We start from the raw sequence: 16,055 nt of genomic DNA on the forward strand, positions 1-16,055 counted from the left end.
GAAGTCATCAACTCAGATCATAATCAGATGAAACAGTAAAACTAGGCAGCATTGATCAGATATAAACCAAGACTCTGTTGCTGTGTTGCATGTTTGTTGCCTAAAATGTCTTCAGAGACGTATTTTAGTGCTCTGTTTTCTGTTATATGAGCATTTGTGAAGGAGGCGGCTGCCATATTGTTTCCTGTACTGTAAAAAAACTGCAAAACTAAGCAGGGCTGATCAAATATGAACAAAGATTCTGTCACTGTGTTGCCTATTTCTTGCCTCAAATGTTTTCAGAAACATATTTGAGCTCACTGTTTAACTGTCATTCAAGTTCATTTGTCACCAGCTGGCCGCCATATTGTTTCCTGTGTCAAGAAGGCCAAGCTGCGTTATTATGTCACCCACCAGTGTGAGCGTTTATTGGTCCAGTGCGATGCAGTGTGATCTGGTAGTTGTTGGTTTTCTACCTCTTGGGCAAAAGCCAATTTCTGCAGCCTTTTCTCTCTGTTCCCTCTGGTCATGTGGCACCAATTTCAAAAGAATTTTTGTCTTTATACTGCATAGACAGCTCAGTTTAATGAAAAGATCAACAATAAAAAATGAGTCTTTATTTTAAACTAGGAATATGAAACTGTGAGGCTAAATCAGCTTTGGGGGAGCTGTCATGTCACATTTTAATGTAGATAAATTCCTCCCAGCTACTTTGGTGGAGGATTTACAGCTTCTCTCCCCGAAAGTTTAACGTGTTCAAATGACTCTCTGTAACTCTCATTTACATCCTTTATGCTGATACTCCTTTTACATCTGGTTACAGGGTGCATCAGTGGATGTATTCAAACCAGTCATCATATCACTGAGCACTTCCTGCTCACTCATTTCCTGTGATACAGCTCGCCAACACCCTGTCCACACTGGCAATATGTGAAACAATAGAGGAAAAACAGCAGTGATCTTCTGTTTTGTAGCTTTTAGGATGAAGGATTGTAACAGTTACTCACCGAGGCAGAGGCTGGAAGTGATCATACGGCATCACCTCTTTGAATCCATCACTGGAGGAGACAAAATACCACAACACACTGTGAGTTTATGAGACTGTTATGTCAGACAGCAGCCGTAGTCACATGGTCATAAGAATCTTGACAAAGCATATGTGATAACTGTGCACCCACACAGAGAGCTCATTAAGAGCACTCTGGCCTTCAAGGTTATGATGAAGTGGTGGAGGAGTGTCAAGAGAAAACGCTTTGTGCTGCTGATTTAGCATTTCTGCTCTTTAGCCTACTGATTAAATCCTCCATTGATCCGGCCTGTCATAAAAGAAGTACTGTGATGAGCTCAGGAGATAATCAGCTGTTTCATACTGGTACTTTTTCTGGCAGGTGTGAAAATTGTAATGCTTCGACTCAGCCTGCAAATCTGAGCTCTACCCGATCAGATCGATCCAAAAAAACCCTGTTGGGGGGGTAACAGGGATAAACCAGAGTGTAACCTGTCAGGCTGCTGCATATTGTTATGAACAAAGTCAAAGAGTCCTTCTGCAAACGCTTTTTTTTATCTTTATTCTAATACCATTACAAGGCTTGTGTGAAAGTAACACAAAGGTATTGCTTTATATTGTGAGTCTGTGTGTGTCATCACAGCAAAATGTGATCCTGGTGACACATATTGTTGCGGGAAATACCACAGAAGCAGTTTTGAGTTTTTTGCCAGGTGTTTATATGTTGCCACCCCCAGTTTATGCCCCTGGTGGCTGGTGCACATTCTTTTTAAGTTGCAGATTGATGTATTGCGGCTGGAGTGATCCCATCACAAGATGGTTTCAAGTTAAAAGTAAGTTTTTGTAATGCTTTGGCTTAAAATACACAGTTTTGGGGAGCACAGTCTCCACTGAAATAGCAGCAATGTCTCGTTAAAAACAATTGCTTTTCACAGCACTATCCCTGCTGACAGGTCGCTGCACAACACCCACATTTGGAGCCTAAAAATCAGTTGGAAACGGAAATACAGCAATGACTCCCTAAAACACAACTGGTTTGTTGTTTTCGTTTGTTTTTGTTAACATTTTTCACTCATATCACTTGGAGCTAACCTAATACATAACATTATCCTTTCTGATGCCTGTGCATGTTGCTCTTAAAGGAAATGACCACTTTAGAATGAAAATACAGACAGTACTTACTGACCCTCATGCTGACAAGAAGTCCAGTGTGGTTTTTTAATCCATAAAACTCGTTTGGGGTATCAGAGGATAACAGCTAGCCGGATTTTTCCATACACTTGAAGTGCATGGAACTCACGTCCAAAATCATTTTGGAAATGTAATAAAACCCTGCTAATGCATTTCAAAAACATCAGAACGGCTCGTCCGTCGTAATCGAGAGACTCGAGAACGTCTCTGAACGTTCTTGAGTCTCGCACGAGTTGCCATGTAAACAAAGCACGCCTGCAGGCTAACTGACCATGGTGAGAAATTATGCTATAGAAGTGGAGTAAATTATGTCTTTTCAAGTCAATTTTGTATGCTGCAGCTTCAGGGCACTTGGATTACGATGGACGAGCCATTCTGACATTTTTGAAATGCATTAGCGGAGTTTTATTACATTTGCACTTCAAGTGTATGGAAAAATCTGGCTAGCTGTTATCCTCCGATACCCTGAACGACCCGCAAAAACAGCTGATTTGTGGGTGGTTTTTAAAAAAACATTTTTTCCCGGGTTCGGACCTGGGTGGAAAAAATAACATGCGGGTCGGATCGCGGGTTTTAGATAAACACATCAGTCATTAGTTCGGTAAAGTACAGATAACTATCTTGGTCATTATTTACTCTCTGAGGATCGCCTCCGCTATTTCGCAACGGTCATTGGTTCAGCTGTTTACACGCGTTTCACCATTTAATAACACAATTTGCGATTGGACGACAGAATCAACATGGCTGCCACCATCTAACAAGCGCCGCTTCCAAAACAGTAAATAATTATTTAGGTATTTGAGAAATAAGTGGATAAAACGTACAACTATCACTTTATAATGTTTCTGAAGTGTTTCCCTGATGGATTACTTCTCTCCTCGATGGATTCTAAAAACACGTGACGGCTCGTAACTGCTGAACGTAGCTCTGGACAGAAAGTAAGTCTATTATTACACATGTAAAGTTCCTTTACATAGATTAAAAGTTTAAAAGCATTAAACGTAACAAACGAGTGCTTTTACACTCGTATGGGAGAAGAACACAGAGGGTTGATGATGGAGCTGAAGTCAGGTTTTTATTGTGAGAGCCGCTTCATTCAGGTCGTTGTTTACTTACTGGCACCTTAACTGTGGCGATATGCTGTTCAATATTCAGCCAATATGACCCAAAATGATTACTTTAAATCCGGGTTACGGGTCGGGCTGCAGGTCGTGTTTCAACGGGTCGGACCGGGTTGCGGTACTAATTGTCCTGATGCGCGGGTTTGTGGTTCGGGTGCGGGTTTGTACGTCGCCGGGTCGGGGCAGGGCGGATCTTGAAAACTGGACCTGTGCAGGACTCTGCACTGGACTTCTTGTCGGCATGAGGGTGAGTAAGTACTGTCTGTATTTTCATTCTAAAGTGGTCATTTCCTTTAAAGCTTTTTTCTACCCAAATTAGCACATATATGCAGGTTATTTAAACACGGGAAAACTTGCTAAACATAGGCGACAGACTCCTTTCCCATTGCCAGTAGACCAGAGCTGTGTACACGGCTCTGCAGTAGTATGTCTTTATTCTTTTACTGGTGTGTCAATTTAATCTCATGGACATGACGGCAGCAGCAGTAGCATGATGTAAGTGGGTTTTTTGTCCACTAACAAAGTGGCTTTAGTTTTCGCTAACCATATTAAGGAGCACTTAACACATCCAGCCAGGAATCACAGATGAAAAGTTGACTTTTAGAAACTCTGGTACAATTCTGGTCACGTTCAGTTATGAGCATTGTCGCTTTCAAGTTAGAATGAAAGCAGTTGGCCATTACTTCACAATCAACTTTGTACAGGGTGGTTGACACGGAAATATTATGGCAGCCATAGTGTGGTCTGATGGTGGCACAAGGGGAAAGATTGCGATGTCCTCATTGAGCCTAAGGAACAACTTGCTGTTACTCTGAAAATAGGTGGGGAAGCTTTGTTAAAATAGAGCCAGGGTGAGCTGTTTTAGCCTGTTCACTGACGCATGGAGCAGGTTAGGAGATCCTCATTGGGAAAACTGAAACAATCTAATGTTGCTTGTTTGCACTGTGTCGGTACAAAGAGGTGCAATGGTGTCAATATGTCACTGAAATGTTGTTATTTGTGATGTCAGCGCTGTAAAATCCAACTTGTAATGATCCTACCTCTCTAGGCAGGGGTCCATGTTACACTCCTTGAGTTTTGGAGTGGGTTTGGTGTTTTCAGGATAGCTGTTACAGTGATGATCCGGCAGGGTTTGGTTGGATCGGATGTCTGTGCACTCTGCAGAGTTCAGCTGATAGCCTGGGGGAGGAGAGCAGACGCAGGCTCAACAGATGAATCACAATATACAAAAGCTGAGGATCAATAAAATCTGAAACAGTTTTAATTCAATACTCAAACACGAAGACACATGTTTACAGATACTGTCAGCTGACTGACGGTCACCTCACCTCCTCCACAGGTGACCGAGCAGGGGAAGAAGTCAGTCTCTCTCCACTGGTACCTGATTGGCTGGTAGAAAAGAAACTGGACAACGGTGTCCTTGGAGCCTCCGTACTTCATCTGCACGACATGAAGAGTGAATGAACAGTAGAAAAGAACATTGTTATGTTGAGTAGTGTTAGAGGAGATCAGGGGACACAATAGGAGAGGAAAGAAAGGCAGAGTTGAGCTCAGTCAAGAATCACACTAAACAGAATCAAGGAGCAGAATGTTAAATACTGTGCAGGACTGTCAGTCACTGTTGGTCAACGACATGCTCGCCTGTGAAAGTGAAAGTAAAAGCTAACCCCACATTTTTATAACACTGGTAGGCAAACAGTTCTGACAGAGTTCACCTTAATTTTATCATTCCTGTCACTAAAGATTCACTTTATTGTCACCTGCTTTCAGCTCCAATATGAATTCAACACTAAAACAAGCACCGGCCTCATCAGTCCAAGGTTAGACAGGGTGTTATATATTCCAGTCACATTACAGCTTTTATTTCTGCCCTCCATTCAGCACATAACACTCCAGGTGTAGGACTTTGTACACACCTGATGTACAACAATACAGCAAACAAAAGCATGTAAATAAATAAAAGATAAGAAACAAGCACAGAAGGTAAAAGCAGGTCTGTTGAATTAGTTCTACGCAGAGATTTTAAAACAGAGTGTAAAGTCTGAAATGCTGGTCTGATCTCCTCAAGCAGATTCTTCCAAAACCTCAGAACCATGAAGGCGAAGACAAAGTCACCTTAAAGGATTTTTCAACGTGGACCCTATCTGCCTGTGTAAATTGGTCAAAGAGGCTGATGTGGACAACCATTTTCTAAATTGGTGCAGTATTGAGGGAGTGGGCAGTGGCCGGCAGCTGCAGGACGGGCTGCAATGGAAGCACATGGAGCAACTGAACTTTGTTACTGTATGTCCATTAAAAGTGGTTATTTTCACCACAGACGGGCTCAGATTGTTATTGTAAGTGTCTGAAGTGTCTCTTTACCTTTCACTTATATCACAAGATGTCACTTGTTGCAGGAAAACAACAATGGGAATGTGTGTGAGTTCTGAAGAGAGTATAATAACCAGAGTAGTTTACAGTAAACATAGTTTGGTATTATCTCAAAGGGATAGTGCACCCAAAAATGAAAATTCAGCCATTATCTACTCACCCATATGCCGAGGGAGGCTCAGGTGAAGTTTTACAGTCCTCACAACACTTGCGGAGATCTAAGGGGAGAGGAGGTAGCAACACAACTCCACCTAATGGAGGCTGACGGCGCCCCAGATGCAAACGTCCAAAAACACATAACTGAAACCACAAAATATCTCCATACTGCTCGTCCGTAGTGATCCAAGTGTCCAGCAAGCGTGCACACGTGAGGAGAAAAAAAAGCAGCAGAGGGTGAACCAGCAGCAAAGCAATGAAGCTGGGAGACTGATGGTGTTCCTGTGGGTGCTGTGACCCTGTGCCCACAGAGGAGAAAGGCCTGTGTTCTCTGTCACAAATGAAGCTCAGTGTGAGTTCAATCAGGAAGACTTCCTTCATAGTATATTCATCCACAGTTCTCTCTCTGTCCCACCGCTTCCACCAGTCAGCTGATTATGGCGCTTCCTCTCCTAGTCAGCCAATTAAACTTTGCCATGATTTCCCTCAGCCATTCATATCGTTACTGCCAAACATTAAATCTGTTCTCCTCTCTGCTGCTGTCAGCTGTCATTTTCGCAAAATCGTCACACCCTCCTCCACAGCATTCACCTCCAGTCACCTTCTCCAGAGCCCAGGACAGGCACATCAAAAGCCCATTCCTCTTCACATCTACATCCTCAGCTCCCTCTTCATCTCATCACCACCATTACCACCCTCCTGGAATATATATGACATCATGATGGGGTCTAATCGCCAAAGACTTTTTATGTTTCTCATACTTACGTGCACATGTACATAAACATTATTTTCTCTCAGAACAAGTCTCTCTTTATTGAAATAAATATGGGTGTCGACCGAATTCAGAGACTTGAGCCTCACTGTTGAAATTAGGTAAATACAAATCTTTTAGACGACACTAAAATACATTTTCTATAAACTACTCTGGTTGTTATACTCTTTCCAGAACTCACACACATTTCCATTGTTGTTCTCCTGCAACAAGTGACATTTCGTCATATTTCAGAACGAGCCTTCCACTTAACGAGGCAGTAACAAACAGACTGGATCAAGTGAAAGGTAAAGAGACACTTCAAACACTTACAATAACAATCTGAGCCTGTCAGTGGTGAAAATAATCACTTTAAATGAGCACACAGTGATGATGTGTAGCTGCCCCGTGTGCTTCCATTGCAACCTGTCCCGCGGCTGCTGCCCGCTCATCAAGTACTGGACCAATTTCAAAAATTGTTGTTCACATCAGTCTCTGTGACTGTTGCTAAAATCACATATCTGCTGTCATAAAATCCTGTGGTTGGTTTGTTTTCTTTTCTTTTTTTTCGAGTGGTCTCCGTTCAAATGTTTGGTTCACACCAGGGTTTGATTGACAGCTTTCACACCAGCCCAAATGAACCGCACTAACCACGCAAACTGACCTCATTCATTATACATGAACCAAACAGGTTAGGTGTGACAGCACCTTCAGCAGACAGGAAATGAACTGTTCCTGTTTCTTGCTGCGTCGCACTCACCTGTGTGTTACATGTGCTAATCACAGCCTCGATGTGTTGCTACATTTTTAAGGAGCGCATGTTAACTACAGCGTTATTATTTCTGTTCTTTGGTTTCACAAAGAGCTCAGAGAGAAATAAGTGATGGTAAGCATTAGGAGGAGGTTATTATTAGACTGCAAATCAACTGCATGTTATAATTGATCACTAACACACACAGAGGATGAGAAGAAGGCGTCTTGTTGGCTATCGTCATGATTTGGAGCTTCACACAGTGGGATCACTGTCACACACTTTTCTTTTTAATGACTTAATGAACAGACACAGTCGGATACAACGACGGCAGTTTTAACAGCTTTGTAATCAGGCAAAATACCCTCACTGATGTGCATGTGTGTTACCATGGTTACATGTATGCACTGCAAAGTCTTAGGGCTGCTGTGGAACTGCGTCTACTTAGGGCAACAAAGAAGTTCGTCTCAGGTGCGTCGCTGCAATAGACAAACAAGAAAGGACGGTAGAAGAGCACTGATGATAGTCAAGGACTGAAACGTTTGCTGCTGCCTATACAGTATTGACTTTTTAGGATTTTTTGCACTTTGAGCACGTTTTTTGTGCAGGGATGTCTTAAACAGACCTCAGTCTGTGGACCTCTTTGATGCTTTCTATCCTAGTTACATTGGTGTGTGGGTATTTCCTCTACCGTCCTTGTATGTATGAGCATAAATAGGTTTTGGGATATACATGGCCTTTATCAGGATCAACTATGAGATCACGGACAGATTTTATTGGTTTAGCTGTTGAAATTATGATAAAATCACATATCTGCTTTCATAAAATCCCATGGTTGCTTTGTTTTCTTTCACACCACAAACAAACCGCACCAGAGTCCATTTGGAAGTAGGTGCAGTCCCTGTCGAGTGGTCTCAGTTTGGCCGTTTGGTCCGCACCAGGGTTGGAATGACAGCTTTCACACCCACACAAACAAACCGTACTAACCGCACAAATGGCCCTGAGTTCGCTTTAACCGAACCAAACAGTATAGATGTGATGGCACCCCGAGAGTCATGTCCTAATGTCTGTCAAAGACGATAAGCAAAACCTTAAACTACACCGTCAAATACACAGTAATGTGATCTCTTATCCTGATTCTCATTAGAATCAATCAATTTTATTATAAAGCCCAATATCACAAATCACAATTTACCTCACAGGGCTTTACAGCATACGACATCCCTCTGTCCTTTGGACCCTCACAGCTGATCAGGAAAAACTCCCCAAAAAAACCCTTTAACAGGGAAAAAAAACGGTAGAAACCTCAGGAAGAGCAACTGAGGAGGGATCCCTCTTCCAGGACGGACAGATGTGCAATAGATGTTGTCAGAACAGATCAACATGATAAATTAACAGTAATCCCTGTAGAAGCCCTGCTGTAGCATTTATTGAACAATTATCTGAAGGTGGGAAAGAGGTAAACGAAGTAGTGGCTGTATTTTGGGCAGCAGCGGTGATCTATGAATCAAAGTCACAGTTAAATGTTACTCCGAGTTTACTGGCTGATGATTTGACACAAACTAAAATCTTTCAGTCTTTCATGTCATCTTTCAGCTTTTTCAGACAGTCAAAGAGTTGCACTTCCATAATTCAAAGAGCAGAGAGCTGCCTTAGTAAAATAAGCTCTGTCCAGCAGCCGCTCTTTTCCTTTTGATGATGTAATTGACGTGTAAGTCATTCATCACAACTTTGAAGCTTCGGCCTTGTGGACCAAACTACTGAATGTGTTTTCTGACCTTTCGAACACAGAATGTAATGTGTCATATTTATCACCAACTAATTGTAATGACATAAAGCATATCCAGTGTCGTAACACACCATATAGTGACAAGGAGGAAAAGGACTGAGTCAAATTAGAAATAATAGTAAACATCAAACCCAACAGTACAGCACCAAGACATTAATCTGCAAAATTCTGCCCTCCAGCACGCATGGTACATCCAGACGCTGCTGTTACAACATCTACCCACATCAGCGCGTCCCAATCCATGGTGGCAGCTGTGACATAATTCTAAACTGTTAAGCATGTGCACAGACAAGCTGTGTTTGAATTGCATCCAGACAGAAGGTCTTATTCAAATGTGTCTCTTATATCCACTTGAGATTTGTGGAGTGTGAAGCTGCAGCAGGCTGAGTGGATGTTGGGAGTCGAAACTCTGGCTTCAACATAAACTGGACAAATCCTTTTACATCTGCATCAGATAAAACTGTCGGCAATCAAGGATTTGGATCAGACTTCTAACACTGTATCTATTGAATAAATCAGCAGTATCAACACAGATACTGACTCGCTGATAATCACATAGAAGCTACTTTTGGTTAAATAACTGAAGTCGTCTGATGGGAATAAGATGCTGTAACCGCTCTTGGTGCATTAGGCTGCTGTCCAATCCTGCATGAAACAACATAATGACACTGCTTCCATGTTAAAGGATGATTTATTCTATATTTTTCTTTTCATCAACAAATGGAAAGATCAAACCAACGATGTAATAGTCAGTCTCTTGATACTTTCCAACTTCCCTCCCCTGTCTCTCACCAGCCCACTCACTTAAAACAAACTCCTGCAAACCAGAGTTTCGCACACATTCATTTACTTGTGGCGGGCCGCCACAGTTACAACATCTGCCGCCATGTTTAGATTCCTATTTTTGAAGCTGGAATATTCATTGGGTGCACTGTTGGAACATATATATAGACTGTTTGGTTATTGTTTGCTCCACAGACAGAAGGCACAGACGGAGGAGCAGCGAAAGTGAAACTTTCATCTCAACAGCTGCTTCTCTCATCCATCAATCTGATCTGATTGTATCGACTGATCAATTATCCACCGCATGACTTAAAACTCCTGCTGCTGCTGCTGCTGAAGGAAAAAAAGAAGAGTTCTGCCTGTGCTGCATTCAAGGACCCACAAAAAACTCAGAATTTAGAAAGGTTACACAGACTGATACACAAGGACGCACAGGCAAGAAAAAACAAAACAGAAAAACAAAAGCAGAACAACACAGTAATTCTGTGGCACTGTCTAACTTGGGGTTACAACGAGTCAAACACACATGGACTTTCAAGCAGGAGACCACAGTTTGTGTCCAGTGTGAAATTAAGTCCACGTAGTTATGTGACTTTATGTAACTTCACAAAGTACTTCATGTAGATCATGTAACTATGAAAAGTACTATGAACTTGTCGTCACATAAGCCCCGTTTCCACCGAGCAGTAGGTTCAGGTCGGTACGCTTTTTTTCCGTTTCCACTGCAAAAAGTTGTGGATGGTCCCAACAGAAGCGTTCCTTAGCGTCCCCATGTTTGGTCCCCCCTCTGTTGGGGTACCTAGCACACAGATCTGGTACTAAAAGGTGGAGCTGTGAACACTGCAGTCTGATTGGTCAGTAGAGGACGGTCACTCTGCTCAGGGCTGAGTTGTGTCTAGTTTTGTAACCACAATTCATGACGTTGCAAGTTTTACATTGGTAAACTGTAACTATAAAATGAAAGGATGTTTTGCTGCCTCTCACAGCAGCTGGAGTCTGAGAAAAAAGTGACTTAACTCACTGGGCTGACTGCTGGCAACTTTTAAGGTGGAACAATAACTCGTAATGTTACTCAATGCATGAGCTGATGACGTGACTCAGTCAACACACTTAAATATTCCATATGACAACTTTGACCATCAATTTATTGTTTATATGACAGACACTTTCAGCAATGAGTGGATCCTCAAGCGTTTATATGTATTAATTTCAGCTGGGTTACGTGAACTGCATATATTCTAATCCTCACTCATAGAAAAGAAAAGGGTCGCATAGCGTCGGGCCAACACAATACTACACCCCTGAGCTTGCCTGAGAAGGACTAAATGCACAAAGCTGCTATTTTTGAATATCCCATGGAGAGAGACTCTCACTGCAGCCTGTTTTTTTTTTTGAGCAATTTTGTTCTGAAAATGTGGGCGTGCAGCCTCGTTCTGTGGACGATAAACCAGGTGCAGACTTGTCCCTGTGTCACTGATAATGAGGAAATACAGTGAGTGCTGGACGGAGCAGTGAGTGACAAAAACCCTGCCCACATTTAAAGGTACGGTTTGCAGTGGACACGCTAGGGTCTAGGTACCATGTCTGAAGGGTTACTGTTGGTTCCAAAGGTACCATACCGAAAATGTGTGGTGGAAACTGGGCTTTATATACATGTGAAGTTTTAAGTAAAATCACAACTTTATTAAACTTAACCAAGTGATTTTCTCTCCCAGAAGCTAAACAAACTGCTACTGTTTCACAACGACACTGCGATCGTTGTAATAGACTCTGCATTGGTGTTGTTTTTGTGTTGCCAGCGTGGAATTTTAAGCCCAGTTCAGACCAAAGACTGGCGACAAGATGAGTTGAAACATGCGACTACTGGCAATGCTCCGTTCTACAACGTTCTAAAAGCCCTTCCGTTCACACCAATACAACTAGATGAGACGGTGTATCATCTCTAGTCAACAACTCTCTGTACTTCTGATCTGTAACGTTGACAGGAAGTGACCACCATGAGACGGTGTATCATCTCTAGTCAACAACTCTCTGTGCTTCGTCCTGATTTGCAGCTTTTCAGACTTATTTTGTGGCTGAATATAATTTGTAGCTCCTTAAAATCTGAATGAGGATAGTGACAGTGAGATACTGGCTACAGTGATGAAACAAAACCAGCATCAGATGGACTGTATTCATAATCAATACGCCACAATAATATAAATAACCAGCGCCAATTCATCAGTCAATGAGAATGTGTGTGTGTGTGTGTGTGTGGGCGGGGTATAAGCACATACAGCCAGCAGCAGCAGCGACCCACCGTCTGACACCGACACACCGTGAGGACGGAAACAGAGGGCTCAACGGGGACGGAGCACCTGCTGCAGCAAGCCAACACGCCATCATTTTGACTGACATTTTGAGTAGCGGACTTCACTACAAGCTGATTGGCTGTCAAAACAGGTGACGTGCTTTACATTCTAAAACCAGCCTCCAGTGATTTGACCAGCTGAGTCACAGGTGACACCATCAGCTGAACTCAGTCGAGCTCAGACCGGTCAGTTCACATCACTGTAACTTTTCTCTGAAACGTTCTAAAACAGTTCTGTCTCATCGCGAATCTTTGGTTTGAACTGGGCTTTAACACATTTCCTGCCCACCACCAGGTAATACATTATGAGGTTGTGTCCTTTTTATGTTTTTCTGTGAGACATTGTTGCTGCCACACAGCCCCAGGGCACAAAAGGGTCACACATATATAGTTCCTTTTTTAAAACAATAGTTAACAGCTTTAGTGAGTACTCTTATTTGTTTTCTTTCTGGGATTGAGATGAGAACACCAATCTCATGTCTCATGTCAGCATCTTTCTGTTACATCTGCATTTCTACGTACAGTTTTTGGTTTCAGAGGCAGTAATGAGGTGTAAAATCTCGTTACAGGCCCGATGATACCAAACCTGGCAACACCTCTGTGATCACATGTCTCCAGGAAGCTGCAAACAGCCACTGAACCTTATTTTTTGTTCACCCAGAGTTTAGAAGAAAACTATGAGCATGTTTCACCAAATATTGAACATGTGTCTTTATGAAAGGCTCAGTAAAAAAAAGCTGGGCACTGCAGCTCTCAGCAAACTTTACTCAAACAGAAGTAAAAGGTGCATTTGTTGGGGGCGTTTTTCAGCTGCAGATTTGATGAGTATTTCTGGCAGGAAGATGTTGTACATGTGGGATTGAGTCAAAATAAACTACAGAGTGTGTGTTCATGATAATGAAGGAACATGTCAGCCGGTGCAACAGTGGGGCTCATTGAAGTTTTCAACAACAATAGTGTTCTATGGTTTAGAAGAATAAGATAAAACAGGCTTTGGATACACACATGGTCCTTGTTAGTGGGATACATTTTGTTGGTTCGGGTCTTTTCATGGGATTTGTTGACAAGAAGAAAAATACCAGTTATCACCAGCCGTATCCTTTAAAAATGTAGAATGGTGTTAGAATGTGTGAAGAAGAATGTTAAAAATCAATGCAAAATGCTGTTATTGTTGCAAGACTTGTGACTGTGTGGAGGCCCTGTTAAACTAAAATGCTTGTCTTCGTTACAACTGCTAGAGGTGACTAGAGACATGATTTTCTGTATGTGTTCAGCCTGTTCAGGGTGTATCCCGCCTCTTGCTCAATGTCAGCTGGGATAGGCTCCAGTCCCCCAGGATACAGGATAAGTGGTTACGAAAAATGGATGAATAAATGAAAGATATGATTAATCATTAAATATATTTCCACATCATCATACTGTACTTCTCATCTCTCTCTTTCTCTCTTAAAGCGACACTGACCTTTCTGGAAATTTTACACTTTTCTTTGTTTAGGTTAAAATGCTATTAATAAGCTAATGGCACACTAAAATGTAAGTGAATTCCACCAGAGATAAAAACTCATAATTATACCATTCTCATATGGTTCTAAGGAAACTCATTCGAATACAATGATTGGCCGAGCATCCTGTCTGTCTTCTCCATGTGGAGGCCTCCGACTGACGTAACTGCTCGCGTAGCATCCTGAGCTAAAAAGGGATGAAATGGTTGCAGAGTTTCTGCTGGACAGGTATTTTTGGTTTGCTTCTAATATAACATTATATATGACAACACAGCATCCAGTTGCTAATGGCTAACGTTAGCCTACTGTAGCGTAGCCTCTGACACATTAATCTTCCTTGTGCGTTTCCACTTACGAGTAACGTTAACGCTACTATCTAACGTTAGCACTGTAACCTTAGTCTAAAACTCATCAGTCATCACTGACTCCGGTTGAGCTTTTAAACTCTGGGGTTGCGTTTGACTGTCTTGGTTGTAACAATACACTTGTTCTCCTCTTCCGTGTATCTATCGTTACCTTCCCAACGCCAAGTCTATCATAGACGTAATGAGGATGTAATGGAGGAGGGGGGAGTAGGCCTTGGGAGGGAAGTGGAGTTGCAGGAGGAGGAGGATGGGACTGGGTGCTGTGTGAAATGCAAGAAAGGTAAGAGTAGCTTTAAATTCCAGTGATGCTGTGTTTATTTCAAGTGGGTTTTTTAAATAGGTGAAATTAACACAGACCACAGCACTGAACCCAGGGTGGAGGGTTCAAATCCCGGGGTGAGGGAGCCCTTCTCTGCGGAGTCTGCATGTTCTCCCTGTGAGTTTTCTCTGGGCTTTCTGGCTTCCTCCCACAGTCCAAAAACATGCAGGCTGTTTGCCAACATGTTTGAAAGAAATCAAGCTGCCACACCAGGCTTCTGTCTGGCTACTCAAAAGTTTCCCTGAGTGACAGCGGGGAACTATGATGCACACTTCTGACTGACCTCCCTCTGGGTCCCAGGTGGGTTTAGGAAAGCTTTCCGGAAAATATCAGGGGTTTGGGCGGGTCAGAAAGTGACAACACAGTGATTTCAACCTCCTTCTCATCACCTATAGAACCCTCCACAGCCTGGCTCCCTCCTTCCTCTCTGAGCTCCGCCATCAGCACACTCCCTCCCACACTCTCAGGTCTGCTGATGCCAACCTCCTGTCCACCCCTCATCTGAGGGGACAGGGTCTTCTCCATTGCTGCTCTGACCCTCTGGGACTCACTCCCTAAATACATCAGAGACTCCCCCTCACTCTTCACCTTCAAGAAATCCCTCAAAGCCGACCTTCTTCTGCTCCCTTCCTGCATTGATTCCCTTCTTATGAATTATATCTTTTTTTCATTTTGTTCTCTGTAAATCATCTTTGAGTATCCAGAAAAGTGCTATATAAATCCAATGTATTATTATTATTTCAGTCAGTTAGTAATAGTTTAGAGAAACATTGTATGCAATAGTCAATCTTCCATCTTCTCATTTCCCAGTAATAATGAGCACAATATCTGTTTCCACCACATTATTCCCTAACAACGTAGTCTGACTGGGGTACATCCGTAATAACTGCAACATAAAATGGGTTGTGAAACAATTCAATCATTACTAATTAGATGATGTATTTCTATTTGGACTGAGAAGGCCCTCCAACTAGTGCTGCTGCTGGAAACAATCTCACAGTCTTATTAAAAAAATCTGTGCATGCAACAGGCTGATTTATTTATGCTGTATCTCTAAGAAAATATGTTCATCAGAAGCCAGAAGTCCTGAGGCTGTTCTGCTATAAACCTTGGCCTGTCCTCTTTTCTTTGTCTCACCTTGATGATGTAATCAGCGTTAAGTGGACCATGTGTCCTGAGTGTCTGCCTGTCCGTCCCTCTTTGGAAGTCCAAGGAAGTGTTTCCTATCACAAAAGAGCCCGTGGACCCCAGATTGGTCTCCTCCTTCCTGCCCTGAAGAGAGACGGCTTCGATAACTGAGGGAGACACAAAAAGATGGACATTTATTACTGTCAATATTAACGACATGATTTAACTCAATATTCACATATTACGATACGATACGATACAATGTGATACGATACGATATACTTTATTGTCCCCATAGAGAAATTCATCTTGGACTCAGGAGTTGCACATGTATTGCTGCCTGACAATAATAGTCCAGACGAAATGAAGCATACACCATAAAGACATAAAAAGCTTTATCAAGATGCAAAAAGATGCATAAAACATGATGAGCAGATGTGAGGAGGTTGGGTGTGGAATGTGTTTAATGCTCCAAAAAACAGGAAAAGAAAAAG

General features: G+C 42.3%; 1 protein-coding gene across 2 annotated transcripts in view; it reads right to left on the reverse strand.

Moving 5' to 3' along the window:
* Positions 1-16,055, reverse strand: part of adamtsl3 (ADAMTS-like 3) — a 321,378-nt gene that overhangs the window by 67,065 nt on the left and 238,258 nt on the right. For both annotated transcript variants that reach the window (XM_033626208.2, XM_033626216.2), the window contains exons 9-12: positions 15,571-15,728; positions 4,626-4,737; positions 4,338-4,476; positions 987-1,037 (exon numbers count right to left, since the gene is read on the reverse strand). In XM_033626208.2, coding sequence (XP_033482099.2) covers positions 987-1,037; positions 4,338-4,476; positions 4,626-4,737; positions 15,571-15,728 — 460 coding nt within the window. The remainder of the gene's footprint in view (positions 1-986; positions 1,038-4,337; positions 4,477-4,625; positions 4,738-15,570; positions 15,729-16,055) is intronic.

Source organism: Epinephelus lanceolatus, chromosome 2 (assembly GCF_041903045.1).
Source record: "Epinephelus lanceolatus isolate andai-2023 chromosome 2, ASM4190304v1, whole genome shotgun sequence".
Classification (NCBI taxonomy): domain Eukaryota; kingdom Metazoa; phylum Chordata; class Actinopteri; order Perciformes; family Serranidae; genus Epinephelus; species Epinephelus lanceolatus.